Source organism: Pimephales promelas, chromosome 1 (genome assembly GCF_988280905.1).
Source record: "Pimephales promelas chromosome 1, fPimPro1.hap1.1, whole genome shotgun sequence".
Classification (NCBI taxonomy): Eukaryota; Metazoa; Chordata; class Actinopteri; order Cypriniformes; family Leuciscidae; genus Pimephales; species Pimephales promelas.
The window spans coordinates 13,059,494-13,087,383 of NC_142769.1; the positions used below are offsets into that span (position 1 = coordinate 13,059,494).

Consider the following 27,890-nt stretch of genomic DNA (forward strand, 5'->3'; position numbering starts at 1 on the left):
GTGACAGGTGCCCCTTACTTTCTGTCTGTATGTGAGTCAGTGAGAACAAAAAGAGTTTATCTCTTTTTCTACTTGAAGCAAAGAGAGTTTTTATGGCTTTTATGTTCTAACCAAACTAACATACTAAATGCAAATATTAAATGCATAATCATGCATCATGTCTCTCTAAGTCGTCCTCAGACGAGCCTTCCATCGTTGCCTCCAGGCATCCCGGTTCTCCATGCATCCGGCCAGTTCATTGGTGCTCTGGGCTCCCGCATCCCTCTTGAGTATGTCCACGTATGTTAGCGTGGGGCGTCCTCTTGACCTATGGCCATGTGTTGGTTCCCATAGCACCAGCTTGCTGGCTGGCGGCTCTCGATGCCTTCGGCAATGTCCTGCAAGTCTCATTCTCCTCACAGCAATCTTGTCGGTCACTCTTGATACTCCCTCATAGAGGATTTTGTTGGTTACATGCACTCCCTTACTGATATTAAGCACTGCACGGAGCATCCTGGTGTAGCACCCGTCCAGGTACTTCTCTAGCATTGGATTCAGGGTCCAGCATTCACTGCCATAGAGGAGAACAGACTCTACCAGCGTGTAGAATAAGCTGAGTCTGATTTGGCGGGAGAGGCTGGAGTTCCATACACTGTTCATGCCGTTCAGGGCCCTCCACGCAAGTGCCTTCCTCACTTTTAGATCACGCTCTGTTGAGTTGACCCATGCACCCATGTAATCATGTTGTAATCATGCATAGAAAAATAAATATACATTATTTATTTAAATAAAACACTCTGACATGAAAGAGCAATTGTCCAATCAAACTCTTTATCTGTTACAAGCACAAAACCATGTTTTTCCATTTAACAGATTTAAAACCAATTACACTCACACTAAGACCAATTACACTTACAATTAAAATCACACTAAGAAGAAATTGATCTTTTGAGAACAGTATGTGTAAAAGTTCTCAGAAATGCTCTCAAGAATACTCTTAAGCTTTGACTTATAAGTTGACAAAAAATTGTTAATAAAAAGTAGAACTTCTCTACAGTGGTGTAGTCTAGTTTTTTGTAGTGAGTATACTGTGATATACCAGCACACACCAGGTAATGGCCAAATTGCGTGACATTCCGCTTAACAGTAGGCTAAGTTAAATTTGTTGCTGGATTCCACGATTCGATCTGTGTCGTTGCGAAAACACAGACGTCACAGCAGGCGGGGTGAATTTATGGATGAAAGTTCTTTTACAAAACGATGTTGTTATGAATCATCACACTTTTAAAAGTGGGTATACAGAGATCTTTGACATTTCCTAGTGGACATACGGAAATCCTTGACATTTTCTAGTGGGTATACGGCGTGTACCTGCGTATCACGTAGACTACACCATTGCTTCTCTAAGAGAAGATGACTGTTAGATGCAACTTTCAGACACTTAAGTAGCACTTAAACTAAGAACTACAATGATGTCAACTCAAAATGGCCACCCTCCACCACTTAATAATCTGCCAATAGTGAGCCTGTAAGGTTTTTTTTTTTTTTTTTTAACAATGTGTTTATTATTTTGATTATAAAAGACAGTTAACAGAGAAACACTTTTCAGATAGTCACAGTTGAGCCTGTAAGGTTGAGGTCACAGCAGCATGACACCAGTTATTTAATGTAATTATAATAAATTAATTTAATTGAGACACTGAAACATTAATATTTGAATTGATTTAAAACATTGCAAAATTATCACAAATTAGTATTGATGCTGTGGAATCCTTTTCTAATGATATATAAAGTCACACAGGTATATTTGTGATTTATTTTACTGTGAGATTTTTAGTTTTTCTAAAACCTCTAGCAGTAGTTTGCCTTTTTTGTCACTTAATATTCAACAATATTATCGATCTGCCTGCATTGACACCATAGTCTAAGAACTGAACTGGGCTGAGTTTCCCGATAACGTTGTCTCTTAGGCTACGTTCACACTGCAGGGCTTAATGCTCAATTCCGATTTTTTTAAAAAATGCGATTTTTTTGCAAGGCCGTTCACATTTCCAATTAAATGCGACCTTTTGTGATCTCCTGTGTGAACGTGAAATGACCCAGAAGTGACCCGCATGCGCAGAAGATTAATCAACGGTCAACGACGTCACTTGTTTTTTGCGGAATAGTCCTTTTTTTCCATATGTTGCGAGCTTTTGTTTTATTATTATTATTGCCACAGCCCATATACAAACACAGACAACAATTATTTTATCGACGGGCAAAGTTTGCACATAAAGGTAAGATTTTTCCGATCCTCACCGAGGCTCGTCATACACCCCGTTTAATTGATAGTTGCGCTGCCTCGGCGCTCCTTGCTTTGTCACCGGCGGCCGCGGTGCGACACTGGTGGCTGGTGTTGCCAGATTGGGTGTGTAAGGATTTTGCCCCCCCCCCCCCCCCCCCCCCAACACACACACACACACACATTCATCCACTTACCCCAGTGGCATCAAGTTACAAGACTTTTATGGGACCAATGAAATGTGGCCAAACGAATGTCTCTGAACAAAGAGAAATACATCTCTTTTGGTTTTAAAGACATTTAACAAAGGTATTCAATGGTTTTATGTATGTGTGTTTTTCCCTCATGTCACAGTGAAATAACTTGTTTGGTCACAGCATAAATGAAGAGTTCAGATGCAAAAGCCTCTAAATGCCATTTGAAATTTTCTTCTAGAATGATCATTTTTATTAAGCTTGTATATTTAAGTTCAGTGATTTCACAGTGAAATAACTTGTTTGGTCACAGCATAAATGAAGAGTTCAGATGCAAAAGCCTCTAAATGCCATTTGAAATTTTCTTCTAGAATGATCATTTTTATTAAGCTTGTATATTTAAGTTCAGTGATTTCACTTAAATGGCAATGATAATTACCTATTAATTGTTATTTAAGAGAAATTACTGAACTTAAATATACAAGTTTGATAAAAATCATCATTAAAGAAGAAAATTTCAAATGGCATTTAGAGGCTTTTGCATCTGAACTCTTCAAATAGAAATTGGAAATACCTTCGATATGCATTTTAAACAAAAGTGTATATTCCGTTAATGTAACATAATGTTCCTTGATATCTCTAGAATGCTTATTGAATGAAACACTCGAATATGCATAGAGATGTAAAGTAAAGTGTATTTTTAATATGTTTTACTGACAATGTAGATCAAACGGTTTTACTATTAACCTCCTGGAACACACCCCCCTGTCACGAGGAACAAAGGACCATAAAAGAAGGCTTCCCACGTGCAACATCCACTCTCCGATTGGCTCAAGCCAACAGGAAGGGGATGGATTTCTCCAAGGGGATAAATGTGAGAACGCAGGTCCGCCATCTCTCTCTTCTGAACTTTCCAGCGCTTCTTCAACATGTAAACCTCACGGGACTCTGATCCAACCATGGATCTGTCCTTTTGTTTGTCTAAAAGTTTCGTCTTTTCCTCAAGTGGACTACCAAGTTCGTCTTCCAGGAAAGGAAGTGGACTTTGCCGAACTATTTCCTCGGGTAACGTCACCTCAAAGACTTTAAGCCTTTCAAACACTCGCGCTAAATGCCAACGAACGCCACGTGACTCCCCACGGAACAAAAGAGCCACGCAACCGACCATGCACGCGCCAGTGCAAAAACGCTGCGGCCGCGCTCCACGTGACGCGCGCACGCAGGACAGCACCCCCAGTCGACACGCGGCCCGAACGGCCGAGCAAGGAGCCCGACTCACACAGACCAAATATGCTCTGCAAGTATACCTTCTTTTAGAGCTTCTAAGAAGCATTAAGAAAGTGTTTTCGTGGTGTTCAGAAAGGTTAACTGACTGTTGTGGCAAACGTAACCCACTCTCTCTCACTCACTGCGTCAAAAAGTGTGTATACGGGAGAATTCGGACAATGAAAACGCCCGCGAAATGTGCTGTTTGGCAGGGATCTTTGGAACTTTGTTATGCGTACCTGTAAATGCCTGTAAAGGCCCGAAAACAGGAACTTGTCTGACCACATGCTGTTAGTTGATGGCTTGGCTTTTTAAATGCTAATTTGTTTTGGGACTGGCTCAAGTTTGCCCCTATTCCCCTGCCCCCCTCATTAGTATTCAGGAAAGGTGATAGGCTTTACATTGTGTCAATCTTCAACAAGTGTTACGGAGAGCAGAGTGGAGATGTTACTCCTTTACATAGGGACAATATGGCTATTAAATCTCTGAGTCCGAACGAAAACAGACTGGTGTATATGGCAAATGAAAGTTTGAAGAGGATATTTGAAAAGCTGGAGATGATGGACATGAGGTTGGATAAGATGGAGGCTGACATCAATGAGCTCAAAGAGGCAAAAGAGGAGCCTGCTTCAAAGAAATTAAAGAGAGCTGGGAATAATTCTGTTGCGGTAAGTTATTTTTTGACCATCACAGTGTCTGCTTAACTTTGTGTGCTTTATTTATAAATCTATTCGAATTGAGCCCTCATACTATGTTGGATTTTTACAGGAAGCTGTATGGAGATTGCACAATGGGGAAAACAACATGCACAAATATGACGCACAGACAAGGTATATCTTTAAAACTATTCTTTCATAACAGTCTTTTCTTCTAAATTATAATTTTAATCAACCTTCTTTAATTACTGCTTCACAGTCTATCCTCCCCCCACAACCTCGAGGTCATAATCTTTTTAATGGCTGTACCGGATGTAGATCCTGCTGTTGTTAAAGGTAAGTCACAAGAGAATGTACCAAGGCTACAACTTTTTAACTGTATAGATTAGTTAGTTACAAATAAACATATTCTCCCCCTCTCTATCTCCATCTCTTTAGCATCCTGCAAGCCATATTTTAAAACTGTTAGAAGGGGTTACAGGATGGCCCAAGATGATAACAAAGACAAGATGGAGGACAGCAGGGTCATTATGCTCATGAGACAAAGAAAAAGAAGAGTAAGTATAAATACATATAAATCTGAGTAAAAGCCTCAGCCTGGGAGAGGCTCCCATCCCAACACATTTGATATTTTCAGTGGTTTAATTACTTTTTTCCCTCCCATTTTGCAGCTACTGAGCTGCAGGACTGGGGTTACCCAGACAGAGGAAGAGGCAGCTATCTGGAAGACTGCAACAGTTGACCACATGTCTGAAGAGTAGGATGCCATTTTGGATGGAAAGTCGGTGTGGGTTGTTCGGGTTATTATATTGTTTTACATATATTATACACAGGCCTTATATATTATATGGGGTTATTTATTGTATGACTAATAGTAAAATGTATTCTGTGCTAATGTTTTTTTTTATTTATAGAGTTTTGACTGTGTGTATATAAATATATATGTCATGTGCCCAGTGTCATTTACAAATAATAAAAATAACAAACTCAACTTTGTCTATCTGATTGTCTTGACATTATAACCATGAACACCAATGACAATGAATATTAATAATGAGTAATAATAAACCCAAATGAGGCCATAAACTGGACCAATAGTGTGGGGGTTTAGAGGAGGGACAAAGCATTGAGCACCCAATCCTATGTAAGATCTCTGACCAATTGAAGGAGGCCACTGCCTTGTGTCCCAAAGGTGTGAAATGCTAATGTTCCCTTGCATTGACCCCGACCTGGGGATTATTCACCATGGTAACTGATGGCCCTAGTGGCTCCCTGCTGTGCCCCAAACTTGGTACATATCCAGGAGTTTTCGGGATTGTGTGACGGGACAGCAAACTCCCGTATACACACGTTTATTTGTGGAGTACACAGGAGTACTCAGGAGTTTTACATGCCCGATTACAGCTCTTTTCACGCAGTGACTTGCTCTACAACTCACTCTATCTCACTCTCTCTCTCTCTCTCCAACTCACTCAACTTACGCGTATCCATTGTCTAAACGCTCTGCGTCGTCTTAGTTTGTGTTTTAATGTTTGTAAATACATGTATCATTGTAACGTAGTAAATGCTTAAGTAGTAACTTTATTACATACAAAATATGCTTACCTTGACTGATTGTCTTGCTCATAATACGGGTCAATGAAATGTCAATTTAAAGCTACAGGCTTTACAGAACTATAAATACCTAAGAGGGTATTTGGTTATAGAGCAGGGAAGGCAGATTCTAGTGGCCACAGAATTTGTTTTCACAAGCTATATAACTTAATTGAGCTAGTTGATTTTGCCTGTCTTGTAAAACGTGGTCCTTGCAATCAATAACAATTAATTTGTGGTTGATTGCGGGGATGCACATGTATGCATATGGGTAAAATTAATAAATTAATAAGTAAGACCGGTCTGATCCAAATCTGTATGAATAATTATTAATTATCAATTATTAATTATGATATGCAAATTCCCCCCTGATCAGACCCGCCTAGAGTCTTTACAATGGTGGAGAATGCGGGCATTTCAAACTTGTTTATGAGCAATCAGTTTCAGTCTAATGTGTATATTGTTATTTAATATGGTTTATGTAATATTTAATATTACACGCGCGCATCGGAGTGAACGCTTTGCGAACTCACGATATGACTGATCTGGGCATGAAAGCCGCCTCAGTCAAGCACATTTAACAAGCTGCTAAATGTTCAAACATTTTAGTCACTGTTAATTGTTAAAAACAAACTGCAGTTTCCATAGTATTAAATTTGTTCTGGCACAGATGGAAGAGAAACCTCTGCGCATAAACGACACTTTTAATAATTTTAACTCCATTGTCCGAACGAAGCTCTTTGAACAATGGAAGACAAGATACGGTAGAACGATGCTCTTTTACTGTTCTTAAAAGGCCTTATATTATAATCGTTAGAGTAACGATAAGCTCCTGGTTGAAAAAAACATTGACTTAGCTACTCAATGTATAAAACCGTCAAGCATATTATCATAAGTGCTATTTGATATATGCCTGTTGGAGCAGGAAACAGACGAGTAATTCCTGTTTTCCTTTGCACAATGCAGCGAAGAAAACCTGCGAACGTGTTTTAAACAAATATAGCACCAAAAAAATCCAAAACTGAAAACATTCTTATCATTAATACTAGTTGTGATAAATGTTATTTGGAGTTTTGAAACAGACGAGTAATTCCTGTTTTCTTTTGCACAACGCAGCGAAGAAAAAATCCTGCCAAACGTGCTTGTAAAATGTAGTACCGGAAAGAAATCCGTCGAGATTTAAAATTCCGTAATATTTGTGATTATTCTCCCTCTGAGAAAATCACAGGGGCAGCAGGCTGGTTGTAATACTACTGCCAGACACTAGGGTGCGCCCTTGAGTGCTTTGCAGTATCAAATTTCCACCGGTGTCCTGACTTTACCCCGTGTGAGCGCAGTGGCGCCATTGTGTGGATACTAACAGCTAGGTCATCTTTTCCTCAAAATTCTCTGTTAGAAAATTCCTATTTTCTTACTGAAATTTTGAACTAGTTTCTCTAACTTTCAATGCATGTGCAATTTACAGCCTCATTGTAATAACATGATTTTCTTTACCTTGACTGTGTGCACTTGTTTTGAATTTGGTTCAAATGACATTTGAATTTAAAATTCAGAATTAAGTCTTAGCAGCTTCTGATGACCACTTAGGGGAAAGCGCCCCCTTGTGGCCGTCCCTTTGGTAAGTCATCAGCTAACCTCACTCTGTTTCGCATGGCTCTCTCTGTTGGTTGTATTCTGGTTTTCACTGATCCCTCACCGTAATCGTGATTATCATCAAATATGACACCAACCTTTAATTTCCTACACTTATTCAAATTTGGTTTGAAACAGACAAATTTCGAAGTTAATTTGAATTAATTCTCTCATTTCCCGTTGGGAATGGTTTATGGCTTTATTTCTATATTGCCTTTTCAAATTATTTTTAATAATTTTGATCTGGTCTCGGTACAACTGTATCCTTACTAACCTAATGGTTACTTAACCCCTATGCATTTGCTCAATTCGAATTGTGTTTAAATCAGTTTGAATGCAATTTAAATCAAGCTCTCTGTCAGCCCGGTGAAACACTAGCAGGGAGTGGCCCAAAACCCTTGGTGGCCAAAACCCGCCACTACAGCTCGCTTCCTCCTGTGTTCTTCATTGCTGCACTCTATCCCTTTCCTGAATGGAGGCTAGGTTATTCTGATAATTAACATTGTCATAATTTCCTTTTTGTTTATACCATAATTTTTAGTAAGGCCGTTGCCTCTGATTTTTCTACAAAAATAGACACTCAATTTGACTAAGATAAAGGACCTTTAATTCACATTGAAGTACACTTGTTCTCCGTCGTGTTTTGTGTTTGCAAGTAGAAATCTCTCTCGTGCTGTGGTGATTTTGACAGTCATCTCTGCCTTGGGTCCAGCGAGCTGGTTCGTCTGATCTGCGTCACCATCGCTGACTGAGCGCGAGTCTCGGACTTTCCTGTATCTTTCTGTTGGTGCGGCCCGCAACACGATATCACCAATCTGGCACCGCCGGTTGTGTTCAAGGTCAAGTTGCTTGAGAGGGCGCACCTCGGTACAGATGCACCGAAAGGCCCGGGACACAGCTGTCATGTGTGGGGCAACAGAAGGACCAACCACGATGCTGACTCCGGCCAGAATGACCTCATTTCACCCCAGGCAAACTAGAAAAGGTATTAAAACCCATCCACTTACTATTTGCCACAGAATCTAGAGATTCCCCTGGTAATTTGAAGTGGTTGGCTTCCTCCTCTCCGAGCCACAAACCGGCTCCAAACAGGCTTAGGCCTTCTCTTCTTCCCCTTTCTAACACTGCTGGTGTACTACTAATGCCATTTCAGTACAGACCTCCCCATCTCTGATGGTTGCATGTTACTTCAAACTTTGCTAGATTGCCATTTCTCTTTTCTGTTGTGCTCTGTTCCTTTCAGTTCACCTAGAGACAGAACCTCTCTGACACACCAAGGAAAGCTGAAGAATAGTTTGACAACCAAGTCGTTAGCACCAACAGGTGACCCCTAAGCTAGCGCCCTGTCAAAAACCTTCATTCAGACCCATGATGACCTACCCAAATTGTCCCACCAAACGGTTTAACTGTCTGCATCAGTTAACCAAAATTCTCATACACGGCTTAGCCTGTATTATAGCTCGTTAAACGTAGTCGAACTGGCATTGGTTTGTCTGTGTGTGTTGTGTTCCTCTCGCCCACAGTGAAGCCAGTATGTTCCAGTCCTACAGTCCCACAACCCGCTGGGACAACCTGGGACAACCTGGAGACATGGCTGAGATTCATGACATCTCCATCCCTGCCCAAAGCCACCAGCGACTCAGAGCCCCGAGCCAAGAGCAGCTGACAAAGACTGGGCCAGACACGTCACAACCTCGCTCACCAGCTCAACGCACACGCACGCCTCCGCGAAAGGAGCCGCATTGCCCTGGAGGTTGCAACGCCAAGGATGACAACGACCCCGAGCTACCGAAGGAAGAGGAAAGACTTCAAACTGCCCTGTCTTATTTTCTACACAGACTGAAGAAGAATAGTCAGAGAAAAGAACTAAAAAGAATTCAACGAGAAACTCAGACAAAGTGAAGTCTCTTGCAAAGAGCAGAGACTGAACTGAAAGAGACTCAAAAGCCACGGCCTGCGCAAGAGGCCCGTGCGACCACCCACAAGCTCGTTCAGCAGAGACAAGATCTCAAACACGAACTTGACCCACAGAGTTGCAACACTCTGATAGACTGCAGCATGACTGGAAAGGGGAGGACACACACCACAAGCTTCCCCTGACCAGTCTGCACATTTCAGCCAATGCACAAGAGCTGAAAAAGGGGGGGGGGGGGGTGGAAAAGCCCGCCTTCCACAACATCTCTGACAGTCTACAAGACAGTGACTTTTCACCTGCTGTCTCCAACCGGTGAACACGACACCGACACCCAGCAAGACAGACCCCGGAGGGCCTGTACCATCACCACCGGCTCCGAACGAGTTTTCTGTGGAACTTACAATGAACCTGTAACTGAGGAGGACGCCAGTTTCAAGAAACTTTCCCTCCAAAAACCCGTCAGTCACCATAGTTCTCTCGGCCCCACACCATGCCCACTCAACGAGGCGTGAAGGCCCCCAGTAAAAATTCCTCAAACCCCAAATTATTCTGAACTGCAGAACCAGAAGACACACAGCACGAACACCGTGCAAGACTCTGCGTTTGTAGAATTAGAATTTTACTAAGTTAAAGGAATCTGAGATAGGCATGTAAGCCTCAACGGCCGACGGACTATGCACGACTCTTTTGAAACAGACAGTTTCTAGATGTTGTTTAAATCAGCACCGTTAAACATTAGGTTTCGTGACAGTGAAGAGTTACAGAAAACACCAACTCCGAACAGGGCATACAGTACGTTACCCTGACGACAGAGTGTAGTAAAACCACCCGAGTTTTAATCTATTGTTAACCTACAGGCATGCACTCGATCATCGCGATCCAACTAAAACGCAACGTGCAACACGCATTTTGCTCGCTGGCTTGTCTAAATGCAGGTAAAACAAATAGCTGAAATTGACATCTCTACTTTAAAAAAAAAAACAGCCTTAGATTCCCAACTGATATCAAGAACTTCAGCATTAAAGCATAAGTCTGTGTAACAAAGGTATCACCTCAGCAGCTTGTAATCTGTACCGATATCTATTCTGCTTTGGTTAAAAGGAAATCCAAATCGCGGTATGACTAAACCTGTTCCTGACGAAGGAAGCTCAGGACAGAGTTATATGTAGGTAGACCTGGGTGACGCTCGCCTTTCTACAGAGTAAAGGCCTTCATTTTATTGTTAGATTGATGTAATTCACCTAAATTTTAGCTGCATCGACAAGCAGAAAGCCACTAAACGATCAAAACAAGTTACTCGCGGAAGAGCCAACACTCATGCATGAGAGAGACGTACCTATATATGCTTAGACGAGCTTTGACTCAGCAGCAAATCTATTTCCTTACTCTGTAAACAAATAGAAGACGTGTAAAGTAAAGAACAGAGTTCCATGAGAAAATCAGCAAATGCCAAAACATATTTGCGTTTTACTGAATGCAACCAAAGTTCTTGAAAATCATAAAGTATAGGCGCCTCCTTTTAACCCGTTAAAACGTGCATGATTCATGTAAAATATACAGACATTCTTCAGGTACTGTTGAATTGCTCTGACACGCTCTGGTTCCCATGGCAACAACTTGTCACAGGAAGTGTTACCTTGTAATGTCACTTTTGTAAACAAACCAGCCTGGGTGGCTAAGCTAACCTAGCCTAGCATCAAGCTAACTTAGGCTAAGCTAAACTAACCCAGCACTAAGCTAACTTAGGTTAAGCTAACCTAGCTTAGCATCAAGCTAACTTAGGCTAAGCTAACCTAACCTAGCTCCCATCCAACATAGGCTAAGCTGAATAACCTCCACGGTTAACAGTTAGCATCATTTACGTGAACCCTTACTCACCGCTCGTGTTCCACAGTGCAAAGTATTCTAGAATACTTTTCTCAACACCAGTTAGGGTTTCAAATTACTCACTTTCCATGTTTACCATTCTTATTAGCTAAAGTTTACCTTCAATGGGTTAGGAATACTCCTTGCTAACCATTAAGGACGAACTTCGCAGATGCCTTGTTAATTAAACTTAAGTTTAACTACATGAAAACTGCGTAACTAACTACAGAATAACTCGTGTAACCGTAGGAATTTTCATCGGCATGTTGACTAAAGCTTTGGAGGGACACACACAATGTGGTTTTGAACACCCAACCGCTACAACCCACTATAGTGTTGATCAAAGCAAACCCAAAGTTTAGTCACTAATGCCACTGAACACTCTCGACCTCAGATCATTCCCGTGTTTTGATCATTTTATTTCCTTTTGCTTTAATTTTAATTTTATTTTGCCTCATTGATTATTTCATTTCTTCGACCTTGATGATAATAGCAAGCAGCTATTCCCTTAGGTCATCTATATGATTTAATTTCATTTCCTCTCTTGTCCAAGTGTGGTTCTATTCCCCATAGGGCCCAGAAAGGAAACAGAGACCCCCTTATTTGTTATTTTGGCGTAGTTTCAACCAATGCACTCGTTTGTGACCCTGCAACACAAGTAATTTCAACAATTTACTAGGGCACTACTAGAGTCCTGAGTAGGGATGGGTACCGAAACCCGGTATTAAACAGGCCCCAGTACTGAATTTTGAAAGACCGCTGTATCGATAAGCTCAGACGTTACCGGTTCTGCTGTCGGTACTGGAGAAATTAATACACGCAAGTTGGACTACTATTTATTATTCCTATAAAGACGTTATCTTGAACATGTTTATATCGCCAGCCATTTCTATATATAAACTATACTTTAATTAAACCATTTGTCTGTGATGCAAATTTGCAATTCGCAGTTCAGAAGAGATAGAGAGAGAAGAGAGAGAGTGATCTCTCACGCAAAGCCACAGCACGCGCAACCCGACAGCCCTGCTTGACAATGAGGACAGAACTAAACATTCAACGTGGTTACGCTTTAGATCTGGGGTATTATTCTAATATATTTTGTATTTCGGCTTCCAAAGATTATAAAATGAAGATATTTGAGATAAAACCATTAAAAAACGAAACGATCTGTCCAGCTTAACTTCCTTTACTTCACAGCACTGCAGAGCGCTGTCAGTTCTTCCTAAACCCAAACGTAACCGTCAGAATCAGAACGATCGGCGATTGTTGCAAAATGCTGTCTTCTACTGTTGCAAGATCAAGGAAATGGCTATTAAAAACACAAAAGCCTGCGCAAGAGACGCTGTTCACAAGGCGGTGCACGCTCCGAAACGGACTGCAACGAGACAAGAAAAGTAGCCTATAGACTTGGGCTTTGTGCATCCTTAACTACTAAATATACATAAAAATGTCAAAATGACCAGCTCTGAGATTCACTTAAACACAGTTTATTCACTTAAACACAATTATGTCTTAAATGGACGTAAATAATAGGGAGAAAATGATGGTGCATCAGTCCCCATTATCTGCACTCGGTCTTAAAGGGGCAGCAGTCTAATAGCCTAAACCTGCTGACGATTCAGCCATTAATGCAAATCAAACAACAAAAGGCAGAGAAAATCACTCACAGCTTTTAAATGAGTAACTTTAGATTTAATAAGCATTATTCTATCTATGATAAACTACAGTGCTATTTTATATTTGATTACTAGGTTTCTTTTCAGACAGAAACAATTTCCTGACAAGATATGTTAGTAGACCTTGCTGAAATTAAAGCACTTTGTATATAATTTGTATCTTTGATTAATTGTATTCTTGTGTTTGTACTTGTTTTTTTCTTATGTGTCCTTTTTGTATAAACAAAAAAAGCCTGCACACTGCTGCATAACAAAAATATATTTTTCTTCGTTTTGCTTTTTCTATTTTACATTTCAAAATATAAAGTTTAATTATGTTCTTAATTCTTAAAATAAATAAATAATAAAAAAACCAAAAAAGAACCAATAAGAATACCGTTAAAGTACCGGATCGATAAGCGGTATCGGTAAGAGTAGTAATACCGATAAAACCTTAACGATACCCATCCCTAGTCCTGAGGGTCGATAATAAGCAGAATTTAAATAAGAAAGCGGTCCTTTTCCTATTATTGTTCACTTCGTCGAGCCATAGATGGATCACCAGCTAAGTCCAGAGAAATAATTTAGTCATAAGGACCACCTTACGTTATTTATTTCATCTCGGATATGTCCTTTCCAGGAAATACGCTCGGAACCACACAAGACTTAGCCCTAACATTCACAGCTAAGATAAGGACACAAGAGACACTTAGCTTTATGCTAAACACTTAACTAACTTATTAAGCAGTAGTTCTGAACTTTTAGGGCCATGCATTAGTCACTCACAACAAGTGTACCAGAATGCCACAGAGCCCCTGCTTAACCCGACCTCAACCTGCCAAGGAACCACTGCCCCAAACCACGGCATGGCTCCAAAAAGGATGCAACAAAGCTAACCAGAAAGGTCCCAAGATTCACTCAGAACCCTGCATCTACCCACGACATGCAGACAAGACTTTCACTTGCAAACTGTCTAACCAACATGACTGCATGAAACAGATTCTGCTTGATATGGATTACGTCCAGTCGCGAGGTGCACAGCTTCCTAGATCGTCAAACAGAGACTGTCAAAATGGACTACCAGCTGTTGCAATAAGCTTTGATCGCTTAACACCCCTGATCCAGAATCAGACCAAGGGTTATCACCACCGTGGACATCAAGTAAGACCGACTTGAAATTCCACCGACTTCGGCAAGCCTACTTCGAGAAGCAAACCACCAGGTATGAAAAGGATACCAGTTTCAGAACTTTGTTCCCTTAAAACCTGCATCCCACAGTGAGTTAGTCGGTAAACACTCTGGCCTGTGCTTGTAGCATGTCTACCTCAGCTACGAGACTGGGCCCGCAAAGCTCACATTAAGCAAAGACTTTGTCCGAAAAGACTGTGTAAAAACCCTCAAACTAACCTGTCTCCGAGCACGACTCAGAGCTGCCTCTAGAAGGCACCCCACACATCACAAACACCTTCACTGAGAGTTAAACCGTTCCAGGCCAGCAGAGGGCAACACAACAGTCATGGTGCTCATCTAACGCCTCAGAGCAAGAGCTCTGAAACATTTCTGGAAGCCAGCCGGCGACCCAGAATGGGCCGCACCCCCAGCACCAAAAGACTCAAGCCCAACCAGCCCAGAGCGGTACCCCTCTTAACACGCCACTGGTAAGCACAAGTCTGAGCACACATCAGATAACAACAGTGCAGCCACGTCACAGACGGCAGAAATCCTGAAGGTGCTGAAAGCGTTTCTGCACGAGACCTCACAAGGAAGACAAGCCAGACATCCTATGTCTCAGCGCAAGACCCAAGCCAGACACCCAGAACACTGCTCGTCAGCATCAGACCACAGAGCTCACTGTCGCATCACAAAGCGACAACACCAAGCAGCCACCACAACTGACAGCTGCACAACCTGAGCATGACAGTCCGGTGTCCCACACAAGACCGGCCCTAACCGCTCATTGATCACAACACCAGCCCAGACGCCAAAACTTCTGGGAACCCTAAACAAAAGGGGGGTGGCACAAAAGACTCTACATAGCCACCACAAGAGACAATCATTTGAGCCTCGAAGGCCTGTCAGACACTAGCTCAAACATCACGCTAAGGTTAGCCCAACTCTTCGAAAGACTCACTGCTAAAGCTAAGAGTCAAGAACGCACTCTCAAAGCCCAAACATGTGAGCTGAATGAAAACCCTACAGCCAAAACAACTTCTGGCTCAAAACTGATTCACCCAGTGTACCGATCACGAACGATCACATACCCACTTCTGATTGCCCAAGATCTGTTAGATCGCTTTGAGCCTTTAATAGACTTTAAACAACTGAATGTCTGAGCTCAAGTTCAAGAACCCCTCCCCCTCCAGTCATACAGGTCAAGAGAACCTAACTGGCAGGTCACAGAGGTCACAAGAACTCCCGCAGCCAGCCATGAAGGCACAGCCTCAACACCAAATGGAGAGGTGAACTTGCTACCCTGCACCTTTCAGCTCACTAAAGACTTTGACTAACCAAATGAACTCTGAGACTACCACATCTTTACCCCTCCGACCCCCCAAGCCTGCCGTCGGACACAACACCAGGCAGCTCACCAAGAACATGCTGCTCAACGGCCCTACACCTCAGTTTCATGCACCTCGTGACATCACTTCGCCACGGCTTGTGCTGCCACGGTGCAAAAAGGGGGATATGCCAGTGTATGCCCAGTCACGCACCATGGGGGCTGCACACCGCAGCACCAGGACATCGCAGCAAGTGGCATATCGGCATCCTCAAAGGCATCAGACTGTCCCAGCCGACAGCCGCTGAAATCTTTCCTCCCTTTCTCTCTCTCTCCCCTGTCTCTGTTACAGGATGCTGCTGTGTTCGTCTTCCTGTGCCTCCAGCCAACCAGAGGACAGCTCCAGTCGACCGCCTCACCGCCGGATCCGACATCAGGCAGCACCCCTCTCTCCCCTGTCTCTGTTACAGGATGCTGTTGTGGTCGTCTTCCTGGGCCTCAGACCAACCAGTGGACAGCTACTGTCGACCGTCTCACCGCCGGGTCCGACATCAGGCAGCATATGGTCGACTGCCACGCAAGCAGAGCTAAATGGACTCCCACGCCGCTGCTGTCAGTACGCAGTCAAACACCGGCCTGTCCAGCAACAAAACGAACTGAAATCCCACAGCCAAAAGGTAACTCACAACACAGAGTGCCTCCTCACAGACCATCAAGAAATTGAAAGGAACTGTGATAAATCCGCAACGCTCACAGCATTCTACTGAACCAGACAAGTGAGCTCCAGCGAGACAACTGTTCACTGTCTGCCAGAATGACTTTGCTAAAATTCACCAAGCAGCCTTTGCTCCAAGACCCGAGCTACCCTGCTGCGACCGAGCCTGAGTCAAGTCCCAGCCAGGACGAAACCCACGATTTCACCCTGATTCCAGAACTGGAATTATGAACGATGAAAGGAGGGGCCCAGCCAAACTGGACTTGTTCCCAGTGACAGCTGTGTCTCAACTGCACACCTGTTGCACTGCACTGCACAACTGCCTCACCGGTTGTCCAATCCTGGACTGCAGCTGATTCTGCACTGGGTACCTCTACGGTAATCAACCACACCCTGACACTTGACATCCACGCTGCACAAGAGGCAAGGAAATACAAACCTCCACAGCCACCACGGGACCCTCAGGAAGAGGGTACCACGCTGGAGACTGCGTCAAACCTCAGCAAGCTGAGCCCCTACCTCAGCCTAGCCGCCGCCTGCCACCTGACCCTCATGATTCACCTGCCATCCGTCCATTGCGATGGTGTCGTTCGATGAAGTCACACAAGGACTTCACCTAACGAAAAGGGGGAGATGTAAGGATTTTGGCCAGGCGAATCACCCCCCCCCCCCCCCCCAACACACACACACACACACACACACATTCATCCACTTACCCCAGTGGCATCAAGTTACAAGACTTTTATGGGACCAATGGAATGTGGCCAAACGAATGTCTCTGAACAAAGAGAAATACATCTCTTTTGGTTTTAAAGACATTTAACAAAGGTATTCAATGGTTTTATGTATGTGTGTTTTTCCCTCATGTCACAGTGAAATAACTTGTTTGGTCACAGCATAAATAGAAATTGGAAATACCTTCGATATGCATTTTAAACAAAAGTGTATATTCCGTTAATGTAACATAATGTTCCTTGATATCTCTAGAATGCTTATTGAATTAAACACTCGAATATGCATAGAGATGTAAAGTAAAGTGTATTTTTAATATGTATTACTGACAATGTAGATCAAACGGTTTTACTATTAACCTCCTGGAACACACCCCCCTGTCATGAGGAACAAAGGACCATAAAAGAAGGCTTCCCGCGTGCAACATCCACTCTCCGATTGGCTCAAGCCAACAGGAAGGGGATGGATTTCTCCAAGGGGATAAATGTGAGAACGCAGGTCCGCCATCTCTCTCTTCTGAACTTTCCAGCACTCCTTCAACATGTAAACCTCACGGGACTCTGATCCAACCATGGATCTTTCCTTTTGTTCGTCTAAAAGTTTCGTCTTTTCCTCAAGTGGACTACCAAGTTCGTCTTCCAGGAAAGGAAGTGGACTTTGCCGAACTATTTCCTCGGGTAACGTCACCTCAAAGACTTTAAGCCTTTTAAACACTCGCGCTAAATGCCAACGAACGCCACGTGACTCCCCACGGAACAAAAGAGCCACGCAACCGACCATGCACGCGCCGGTGCAAAACGCTGCGGCCGCGCTCCACGTGACGCGCGCACGCAGGACAGCACCCCCAGTCGACACGCGGCCCGAACGGCCGAGCAAGGAGCCCGACTCACACAGACCAAATATGCTCTGCAAGTATACCTTCTTTTAGAGCTTCTAAGAAGCATTAAGAAAGTGTTTTCGTGGTGTTCAGAAAGGTTAACTGACTGTTGTGGCAAACGTAACCCACTCTCTCTCACTTGCTCTACAACTCACTCTATCTCACTCTCTCTCTCTCTCTCCAACTCACTCAACTTACGCGTATCCATTGTCTAAACGCTCTGCGTCGTCTTAGTTTGTGTTTTAATGTTTGTAAATACATGTATCATTGTAACGTAGTAAATGCTTAAGTAGTAACTTTATTAAATACAAAATATGCTTACCTTGACTGATTGTCTTGCTCATAATACGGGTCAATGAAATGTCAATTTAAAGCTACAGGCTTTACAGAACTATAAATACCTAAGAGGGTATTTGGTTATAGAGCAGGGAAGGCAGATTCTAGTGGCCACAGAATTTGTTTTCACAAGCTATATAACTTAATTGAGCTAATTGATTTTGCCTGTCTTGTAAAACGTGGTCCTTGCAATCAATAACAATTAATTTGTGGTAGATTGCGGGGATGCACATGTATGCATATGGGTAAAATTCATAAATTAATATGTAAGACCGGTCTGATCCAAATCTGTATGAATAATTATTAATTATCAATTATTAATTATGATATGCAAATTCCCCCCTGATCAGACCCGCCTAGAGTCTTTACAGGTGTTTTTTCGCTACATTTTAAAGCATGTTTACATGTGTTTTAGCCAGGTTTTCGCCTGGAAGGCTCTATAGAAATCAATCTGGCACCTTATGTACAAAGTTATACTGAGAGAGAGCGCACGTTCACAGACACCAGAATGAACGTGTTCACAGTAATGTTCATCAGGCAGTAATACAGTATATGAACGCGTTCAGGCACAACACTGGGGAAGAGACACGTCTGCAGCGGCCCATAACAGTGCAGAAACGCGTTGGAGTTAGCGTGTATTGGCTAGCTACAGGTGCGTGCAATGACGTGCGGGTCGGATATATGTGACCTGGCCGTTCAGATTGAAGTCGCATTTCAAAAGATCGGATACATATCGGATTTGGACTACATACCCAAGTGGCCTGGGTCGCATTTGAAAAGATCGGATCTGTGTCGTTCAGACTGTCATGAAAAAATCTGATACAGGTCGCATAGGGGCAAAAAAATCGGAATTAGGTCGTTTCAGCCTGCAGTGTAAACGTAGCCTTAGTGCACTACGAAGACTCTTAAGTTATAACTTAAGGTATACCATTTCTAGGTGTGTTCCTCAAACCATGCCTTAAGAAGGCGTCTAACCCACTACAGTAACTGTCCGTATGCTTTCATTTCATTAGAAAGGGCCACTTATATTATCATAATATATTTACTATAATTTCTTTATTTACTCCACAACCAGGTTTGATTGCCCAGCAGCTGCATCACATTATTGGTGTAAATAACATTTTCTGTGATTGGATGACCTTCTTCAAAATGCCTCCTTCTGCGTTCTGCTGAAAATAGAATATCAGAAAGAAATGAACCCAAGTAAACATTGAAAGAATTTGATTATGAACCCCTTTAAAAACATGACGTTCTTCCCATTTCAGCTGTGCAATTACATTATTCTAACAGTATGCTTTAAGTGGCTGTATTGAAAAGCTTTTATGACACTTTGAGAGTTTTAGGAATGAGCTGTTATCCGTTTAAGCTGAAGCTCATAACTGAAGACTTACAGTCGATTTAAACACTAAAGACATTGCTCTCTTATGATTTAAATGAAATACTCCAACAGATGCCCACAATCTCTGGATGAGGGAGCATCATACGAGAGCGGGCCCGTCGCAACAGGACAGGCAAACCAAGCAATTGCTTGGGGCCCCGAGCTGGAGTGGGGCCCCAAGACAACGACTGTTTAAGAATAAAATGCAACGTCAAACTGCGAGAGCCCCTTTGAAAGTCAATGCAGTAAAGTGCAATGACACTGTTATCGGAATCCCCCTCAAGGGGGCCCCCCTCAGTAGTTGCTGACAGTAGCCAGCCAACCACGCGATCTCTGCTGCCGGTAAAATACAAACCTCCTCGGCAGTCATCATGAAGCGGAATTATGCTTGTGCAAGCCAAAAAAAAAAAAAAAAGAAAGAAAGAAGAGAAAGGAAGAGGAGAATAAGAAAAGGACAAGATAGTGGTAAAGTGTAGGGGTGGCACGGTTCACAAAACCTACGGTTCGGTTTGTATCACGCTTTTAGGGTCACGGTTTTCGGTTCTGTACGGTTCTTGTTATTTTTTTTTTCTTTTAATCTTTAACACTCCAGAAATGTACTTCAGCATGTGATATATAGCTTAATTATCCACACTTTAGGATACAGTATAAAATGTATATTCATGCAATCATGCACAAACTGAATTTGACTTGACTTGATCTCTCCCACTTGCCATTTCTCCGCATGCCATGACCTGCAGCGCTCCATACTCCACTTTTACTGGCTTGTTTACTAACTTGAACCGGCGCTGCACACAGCGATCGGTAATGACATCAAAAACCGTGAAAGTGGAAAACCACATGGAGCTGTCGCTCTCGCGCTAGTTTGATGTTATTCACGGATCGCTCTGTGCAGCTCCGGTTCAAGTCGAACAAGCTTATGCCGCGCGAAAAGAAAACACACGTCACATACGGGTACGAGGCTACATTGCGCATGCGTCGTACCGTGAGAAGCACACACGCTCCGAACCGAGACAAGCGAACCGAACGGTTCGGATGTTTTTTCATGTACCGTGCCACCCCTAGTAAAGTGATAAATTACACTGCATAAAAATAACTCTACTTGTCTTGTACATATGGTGTAATTTTGCAGCAGGTAACGTTATGCTATAGCAAAAATATGTTTATGTTAGCTACCTGCCTGACGGCAAATGCTGCTTGCAACGAATAGTTAGTGCAATTCTTTTTCGAACGGACGGAATATGGTTAAAATTACATCCTGTAATATGTTTTTTAACGGGATAAGGACGACGCAGATCTGTTCCAGCTCCATGTCCATTTTGCTTGGGGTCCCCAAATTCCTTCAAATGGCCCTGTACGAGAGGCTCTATTATTAGACAGCGGGTTAGTTTTGCAATGTATTTTTTAACAAAAGAGACCTTATTATATACAGGCTAACATTCTAGCAATATTCTCTCAAAGTTATGAGCAAAAGTTCTTCCAGTAACATTAATAGGACGATCGTTAAAAGTAATCAGAACTTTAATGTTTTTAAAACGTTTGTTCAAAATATTAGCCATTTAGTTTTTTTTTTCTTTTTTTTTAAGAAACATTCTGAAACACACACATACAAGGGAGATACTGTAATTTCATACAAGGGATGACTGGATAACTGTCACAATCCTTCGTCTGCACCAGTCTGTCTTGTCATCAGCACTACACTTCCCAGGATCCTCTTGTCTCCACTCCTGAACTCACTCCCTCATCAGCCACCTGTTCCTCGTCTTGATCATCTGTGTCACCTGTTCTCACCTCATTATGTTTGATTCCTGCTTGTATTTAGTTCTCCCTCATTCAGTCAGTCTTTGTCGGTCAATGTTTGATGTTACCCCGTGTTTCCCTGTATCCTTGCCTTATATTTTTGTAAGTAAAAGTCATCTTCTTCTGAATCCGGACTCTGTCTCCTCTTCTGCCTTCAACACGCCGTGACAGATTGACCGACCCCAAAAGTATGGATACCTTCGTGGCGGTCCAACTACTCTGCTTAGAGCAGGAAGACTGGTCCCTGGAGGATCATTTGACAGATTTCCTCTCCCTCGTTCCATCCACAACCTTCCCGGACGACAGCCTCTGCAGCTTTCTATATGCTGGCCTCAACACCGCCACCAGAGAGCAGTTGTCTGGGAACGGTCCCCCAGGGAGTTTCGCAGCATATGTGGAGTGGGTGCTGGTGTCCTGCGGATCTCCCTTCACCATCGATGACGGCACCAGCCCCACTCCAACGCCCGAACCTTCCTCATCGCTGGTTTCGTCCAGCCCTGCCGAGCCTGCGCTCGCCGTCAGCCCTGCCGAGCCTGCACTCACCGTCAGCCCTGCCGAGTTTGCGCTCACCGTCAGCCCTGCCGAGCCTGCGCTCACCGTCAGCCCTGCCGAGCCCGAGCTTCCTTCAACGTTGGTCCCGTCCAGCCTCGTTGAGCCTGAACCCTCCTCACCGCTGGTTCCGTCCAGCCTTTCCGAGTCTGAACTCCCCTCACCGCTGGTTCCGTCCAGCTCTCCCAAGCCCAAACTCCCCTCACCGCTGGCTCCGTCCAGCCCTCCCGAGCCCGAACTCTCCTCACCGCTGGTTCCGTCCAGCCCAGTCATTGCCAGAGACTGTCCAGCCAGAGCCCGAGACCGTCCGGCCAGAGCCCGAGACCGTCCAGCCCGAGACCGTCCAACCCTAGACCGCCCACTCCCCGTCTGCTCCTAATCCGGGGACTCAGCCCAAATATTTTTTTTGGGGGGGGGGGGGGGCAGTGTCCCAGCCACGGCCGCCCAAAGGTTTCTCACAGCCGTGGCCGCCCGAAGGGTCCTCACCGGCGTGGCCGCCCGAAGGGTCCTCACAGCCGGCTCCGCCACGCCATCAGCCTGCTCCGCCCTGGCCACGCCTTCAGCCTGCTCCGCCACGCCCTCAGCCTGCTCCACCCTGGCCACGCCTTCAGCCTGCTCCGCCACGCCCTCAGCCTGCTCCGCCCTGGCCACGCCCTCGTCCTGCTCCGCCCTGGCCACACCCTCTTCCTGCTACGCCCTGGAGGGCGCCCACCCCCCCCCCCTCCCCATTGATGTTACGGCGTGAAGTCACGCCTACCGGGAGGGGGGAGTGATGTCACAATCGTTCGCCTGCACCAGTCTGTCTTGTCATCAGCACTACACTTCCCAGGATCCTCTCGTCTCCACTCCTGAACTCACTCCCTCATCAGCCACCTGTTCCTCGTCTTGATCATCTGTGTCACCTGTTCTCACCTCATTATGTTTGATTCCTGCTTGTATTTAGTTCTCCCTCATTCAGTCAGTCTTTGTCGGTCAATGTTTGATGTTACCCCGTGTTTCCCTGTATCCTTGCCTTATATTTTTGTAAGTAAGAGTCATCTTCTTCTGAATCCAGACTCTGTCTCCTCTTCTGCGTTCAACACGCCGTGACAATAACAGTTTGGAGTACTTGCAGATCCTGAGATGGATGAGGCGACTGGAAATCGACTTGGAAGCGGTAACAAGATTAGCAATCAAGGTAAATAGGCATATCAAACAGGTAAGTAGCAGGTAAGCGGTTTGAAACATACGACGAGGCAAAGCGGGGACTGGTAGTGTATGTGCTCCATTCATAGTGCCAGTGATGAGATCTGATGTGTGTTAGGTGTGTGTGATTGAGTGACAGGTTGAATGATGGGAAATGTAATATTATTCTGGTGAGTGTAATGGTCAGATGATTGAGCGAGAGCCAGGAGTGATCCATTTTTTTCCTCATAGCAGTTAAAACGACTTAAAATACCCCATAAGTTTTTTTCATAATTTCCATTATGCAAGAGCAGATATTAAAACTTCATGCAGATTTGTATTTGGCTTTCAGCAAGATTAGCACAAATTAAGACGTAGCTTTGCAATAAACTATGCTTCTCCATCTATTTACGCTTCTTTCCATATGGTGGTGTGACTCCCCTTCTGTCCGGCATTAACGGCTGCAGTGTACTTGGCGCATCAACACACTCCACGGCTGCAACTACAGTATGGTCTCCCCAGTGGACCAGTAGCACAACCGTCTGGATTGAGCCGAGTAAGGGAACATCTCTAGGGTCTTCAAGTGGGCACCTTCCATCCTCAGTGTTTCGTCTACTAGCCCACGACACCTCAAGAGGGCTCGACATTGACTCTGACGTCCCAGAGTCACCCTCCCCCGTCCCCCACTCAACTCAGCCCAGCTATGCAATCTTTACAAATAAATGGTAAAATGGTAAATGGACTGCATTTATATAGTGCTTTCACAGACCCAATGGCCACCAAAGCGCTTTACATATTCAGTGGCGGTTCTACTTTGAATTACACCAAGGGCGAGACCACCTTTTAGTGTTTAATGCACAGTAGCTTATCTTTTATTATTAATAGTAAAATTCGGTCCGATTTCCCCATGGCTGTCATTGCTATACAACCATGCACTGCGCTCTCCATAACGACAAAGAAGTTTTAGTAGCTAATGTATTTCCACCACAGAAAAACGCTTGCTGTATCTCTGCTAAAAGATTTATTTACGGAGAAGAGAAAAAACACCCAAGTGTTTGGGTGCACGTGCTGAAATGTTTATGAGCGTGCTTCCCGTGAGCGCTGTAAAGACTCTGTTCGGGTCTGATCAAGGGGAAATTTGCATATCATAATTAATTGATAATTAATAATTATTCATAGAGATTTGGATCAGACTGGTCTTACATATTAATAAGTGGCCACAAGAATTTGCCTTCCCTGCTCTATAAACAAATACCCTTTTAGGTAACTTTAGTTACAGCTAGTAGCATTTTAAATCAAATTTTCATTGACTGGTATTATGAGCAAGACAATGATTCAGTCATAGTAAGCATAATTGTATTTAATAAAGCAACTACTTAAGCATTTACTACGTTACAATGATACATGTATTTACAAACATTAAAACACAAACTAAGACGACACGGGGCGTTTAGACAATGGATACGCGTAAATGAGTTGGAGAGAGAGAGAGAGTGAGTGAGAGTTGTAGAGAAAGAGAGAGTTACATTCACCAAAACAGTCAGTTAACCTTTCTGAACACCATGAAGACACTTTCTTTATGCTTCTTAGAAGCTCCAAAAATAGGTATACTTGCAGAGCATATTTGGTCTGTGTGAGTCGCGGACTCCTTGCTCGGCCCGTTCGGGCCGCGTGTCGACTGGAGGTGCTGTCCTGTGTGCGCACGTCACGTGGAGCGCGGCCGCAGCGTTTTTGCACTGCCCGTCCCGGCGCGTGCATGGTCGGTTGCTTGCGCGTGGCTCCTTTGTTCCGTGGGGAGTCACGTGGCGTTCGTTGGCATTCAGCGCGAGTGTTTGAAAGGATTAAAGTCTTTGAGGTGACGTTACCCAAGGAAATATTACGGCAAAGTCCACTTCCTTTCCTGGGAGACGAACTTGGTAGTCCATTTGAGGAAAAGACGAAACTTTTACACGAACAAAAGAAAAGATCCATGGTCGGATCAGATCTCCGTGAGGAGATTGCGAGCATTACATGTTTCTCTGAGAAGGTCAGAATAAAGGAAGGGCAGAGGCGGAGCCGACTCGCAACCTTTATCCCCTTGGCGAAATCCATCCCCTTCCTGTTGGCTTGAGCCAATCGGGGAGATGGACGTTGCTCGCGGGAACTCTTGGTTTATTGTTCTTTGTTCCTCAACGCGCGCTCCTCGTGGAAGGGGGTGTGTTCACGGAGGTTAATAGTAAAACCGTTTGATCTTCATTGTCGGCAAAACATATTAAAAATACACTTTACTTTACATCTCTATGCATATTCGAGTGTTTCATTCAATAAGCATTCTAGAGATATCAAGGAACATTACGTTATATTCAAGGAATATACACTTATGTTTAAAATGCATGAAGAAGGTATTTCTAATTTCTATTTACGCTGTGACCAAACAAAGTTATTTCACTGTGACATGGGGAAGAACACACATACATAAAACAAAATATATTTGATGTTTTTTTTATGTCTTTAACCAACAGAAATGTCCGTCTCTTTGTTCGGCGACATTTGGCAACATTCCAAAGCCTTGTAACTTGATACTCACTGGAGTAAGTGGATGAATGTGTGTGTGTGTGTGTGGGGGGGGTTGTGTCGAGTCCTGGCACAGTCCTTACAGCGCATAATTAGTGCGCTTCCTGTGCGCCTATTTGAAATAACGACCTTGACCGCGCAAAAGACGCGATACGTGAACTGGAGACCCCCTCGACATCGCTTCTGTTCTGTGAGCGGCTCCTTCTCAGCAAGCAGGGGCGCCATTGCCAATAATTTAATCAAAATCTTAACTGCTCGTGCTGCCCCCCATGTGACATGAAGAAATGCTGCCCCGGGCGACTGCCCGGTTCGCCCATGCCTAAAACCGCTACTGTACATATTGCCTCACATTCACCCATTCATTCATACACCGACGGCAATGTCGGCCATGCAAGGCACCATCCAGCTTGTCGCGAGCAGTTGGGGTTAGGTGTCTTGCTCATGGACACCTCGACACTTGGTCAGGTGGAACCAGGGATTGAACCACCAACCTTCCGGTTTGTAGACAACCTACATGAACCACTGAGCCATTGCCGCAACAAATAAACCAACAGAATCTTCAAGTTTATCTAGAATTCTATGAAACCGTATTGTGACGGCCTGTACAAATCCATACAAGAACATCATATGTTGACCTGATAAGGAAACTGATCCTACACTCTTCCATTGACCAGAGGTCTTGCCAGCCCATCTTGCGTTGTTCCACACTCTCCCATCTTATCCACCACTCTCCCTGCTTGGCCTGGGAAATGGCCTTTATACACCTCATCCTCTCCTCCTGCTCTCGTTGACTACCAGCTTCCTCCTTTGAGCTGGGCCTGCCTTGTACCATTTAGGAGGTGCTAAACTGAGCCCAAAACCCCCTCTTCCATGCTGTACCTGTCCCACGATATCCCCAATTTGAAGGGCAGCCTTTGGCTCTACTTCCAGTCTGACCTTGGCACACTTAAACTCCTCGGTTAAAGCAGAGACTGGGAGCTGCTATATTCCTTTAATATAACGTCCCACTCTGCTGAGGCCTGAAAGTGTTCAGAAGGAAAGATAGGATGTTAAAAGAGAAACAACAGGAAACATTCAGATCTAGACACAGAGCGAAAAATCTACCGGTCATCATACCTGGGCAAAAAGTGTGGATCAGGACATCAAAGACCATTGGCACAGTCCGAGGAGAAGCATCAACGCCCAGATCGTATCAGGTAGAAACTGAGATGGGAACACTGAGAAGGAATAGAGCTCACCTTACTGTTCTTCCAGAACCAACTCAGCAAGTTGTCAATGGTACAGTGACATGGTCGGGTAGGATTTCCCGTCCACCAGAAAGAATGGACATATGAGATGAATTAGCATAGGAAGACCTGCTGTCAAGAAAAAGGGCAGAATAATCCCTTCAGCAGAGTCAGGAATGTCCAGGCAGTCTACCCTGGCTTCCAGCTTAGGAAAGAAATTATAATGTTATATGTTATTGAGATGTTTGTTCCCTGAGAAAAGGAATTATACAGCCATGGGAATATAAGTATGTAGAATAATAACAAGAGATGTTCTGACTAAAAGGGGGGGATGTAGTATAACCAACTAGACACTAGAGGGCACTCCTGTTCTGTTAAGGGTTAAGGAGTGACAAGCAGAATAATAATAAATGGATGTTCAGTAACTGAGCTGTGTGCGTGTCCTGATGTTCGACCTCAGAGATTGACATAAAAACGTCTGTTACTGTCCTCAAGAGTTGCACATCTGGGTCTGTGGCCTGAGTCTCTGCCATGCGGTCATAATCCAAACCCAGGTGGACTGCCCCAGCCACAGCCAGTGATAGGCAGTCTGCCACTTGGTTGGTCTTACCGGCAACGTGTTGCAAGTCCGTGGTGAACTCAGAAATGTAGGACAGATGCCGTTGCTGGCGGGCGGACCGCGGTTCAGCCACCTTGGCCATGGCAAAAGTCAACGGCTTCACAAAAGCGGTGAAATGTCGGCCCTCCGGCAGGGAACGAAAGTGTCGCATGGCGAGGTAGAGACTAGGGATGCAACGGTACACGGTAAAATCCCGGACCGTTCGGTCAGCCCTGCACGGGACAATCTAACCTCGTGTCCCGCGGGACTTCGGTTCTGCCAAGACTGCCATAGAGTTCGTGCTGATCCTTTTACCGTATTTTCCGCACTATAACAGGCACACTTAAAAGCCTTTAATCTTCTCAAAAGACGACTCGGGAGCGCCTTACTATATAGCTATGGATCAATTAGTTAACAACGCTCCG

The 27,890-nt window shown here is 44.1% G+C and overlaps 1 protein-coding gene across 1 annotated transcript; it reads left to right on the forward strand.

Annotated features, from left to right (window-relative positions):
• The first annotated feature begins 3,857 nt into the window (after positions 1-3,857).
• On the forward strand, positions 3,858-5,370 carry LOC148998366 (uncharacterized). The gene is made up of 5 exons (XM_089127347.1): positions 3,858-4,391; positions 4,492-4,553; positions 4,639-4,715; positions 4,818-4,936; positions 5,051-5,370. The coding sequence occupies exons 1-5, from the start codon at positions 4,194-4,196 to the stop codon at positions 5,138-5,140; spliced, it is 546 nt and encodes a 181-aa protein (XP_088983473.1). The 5' UTR covers positions 3,858-4,193; the 3' UTR covers positions 5,141-5,370.
• The last annotated feature ends 22,520 nt before the right edge of the window (positions 5,371-27,890 follow it).

Excerpts from the sequence above, each read along its gene's own strand:
- LOC148998366 (XM_089127347.1), top strand. The coding sequence starts at position 4,194 with ATGGCTATTAAATCTCTGAGTCCGAACGAAAACAGACTGGTGTATATG. Across the intron at positions 4,554-4,638 it reads AAATATGACGCACAGACAAG|TCTATCCTCCCCCCACAACC; the intron begins GTATATCTTTAA and ends ACTGCTTCACAG. Across the intron at positions 4,937-5,050 it reads TGAGACAAAGAAAAAGAAGA|CTACTGAGCTGCAGGACTGG; the intron begins GTAAGTATAAAT and ends CCCATTTTGCAG.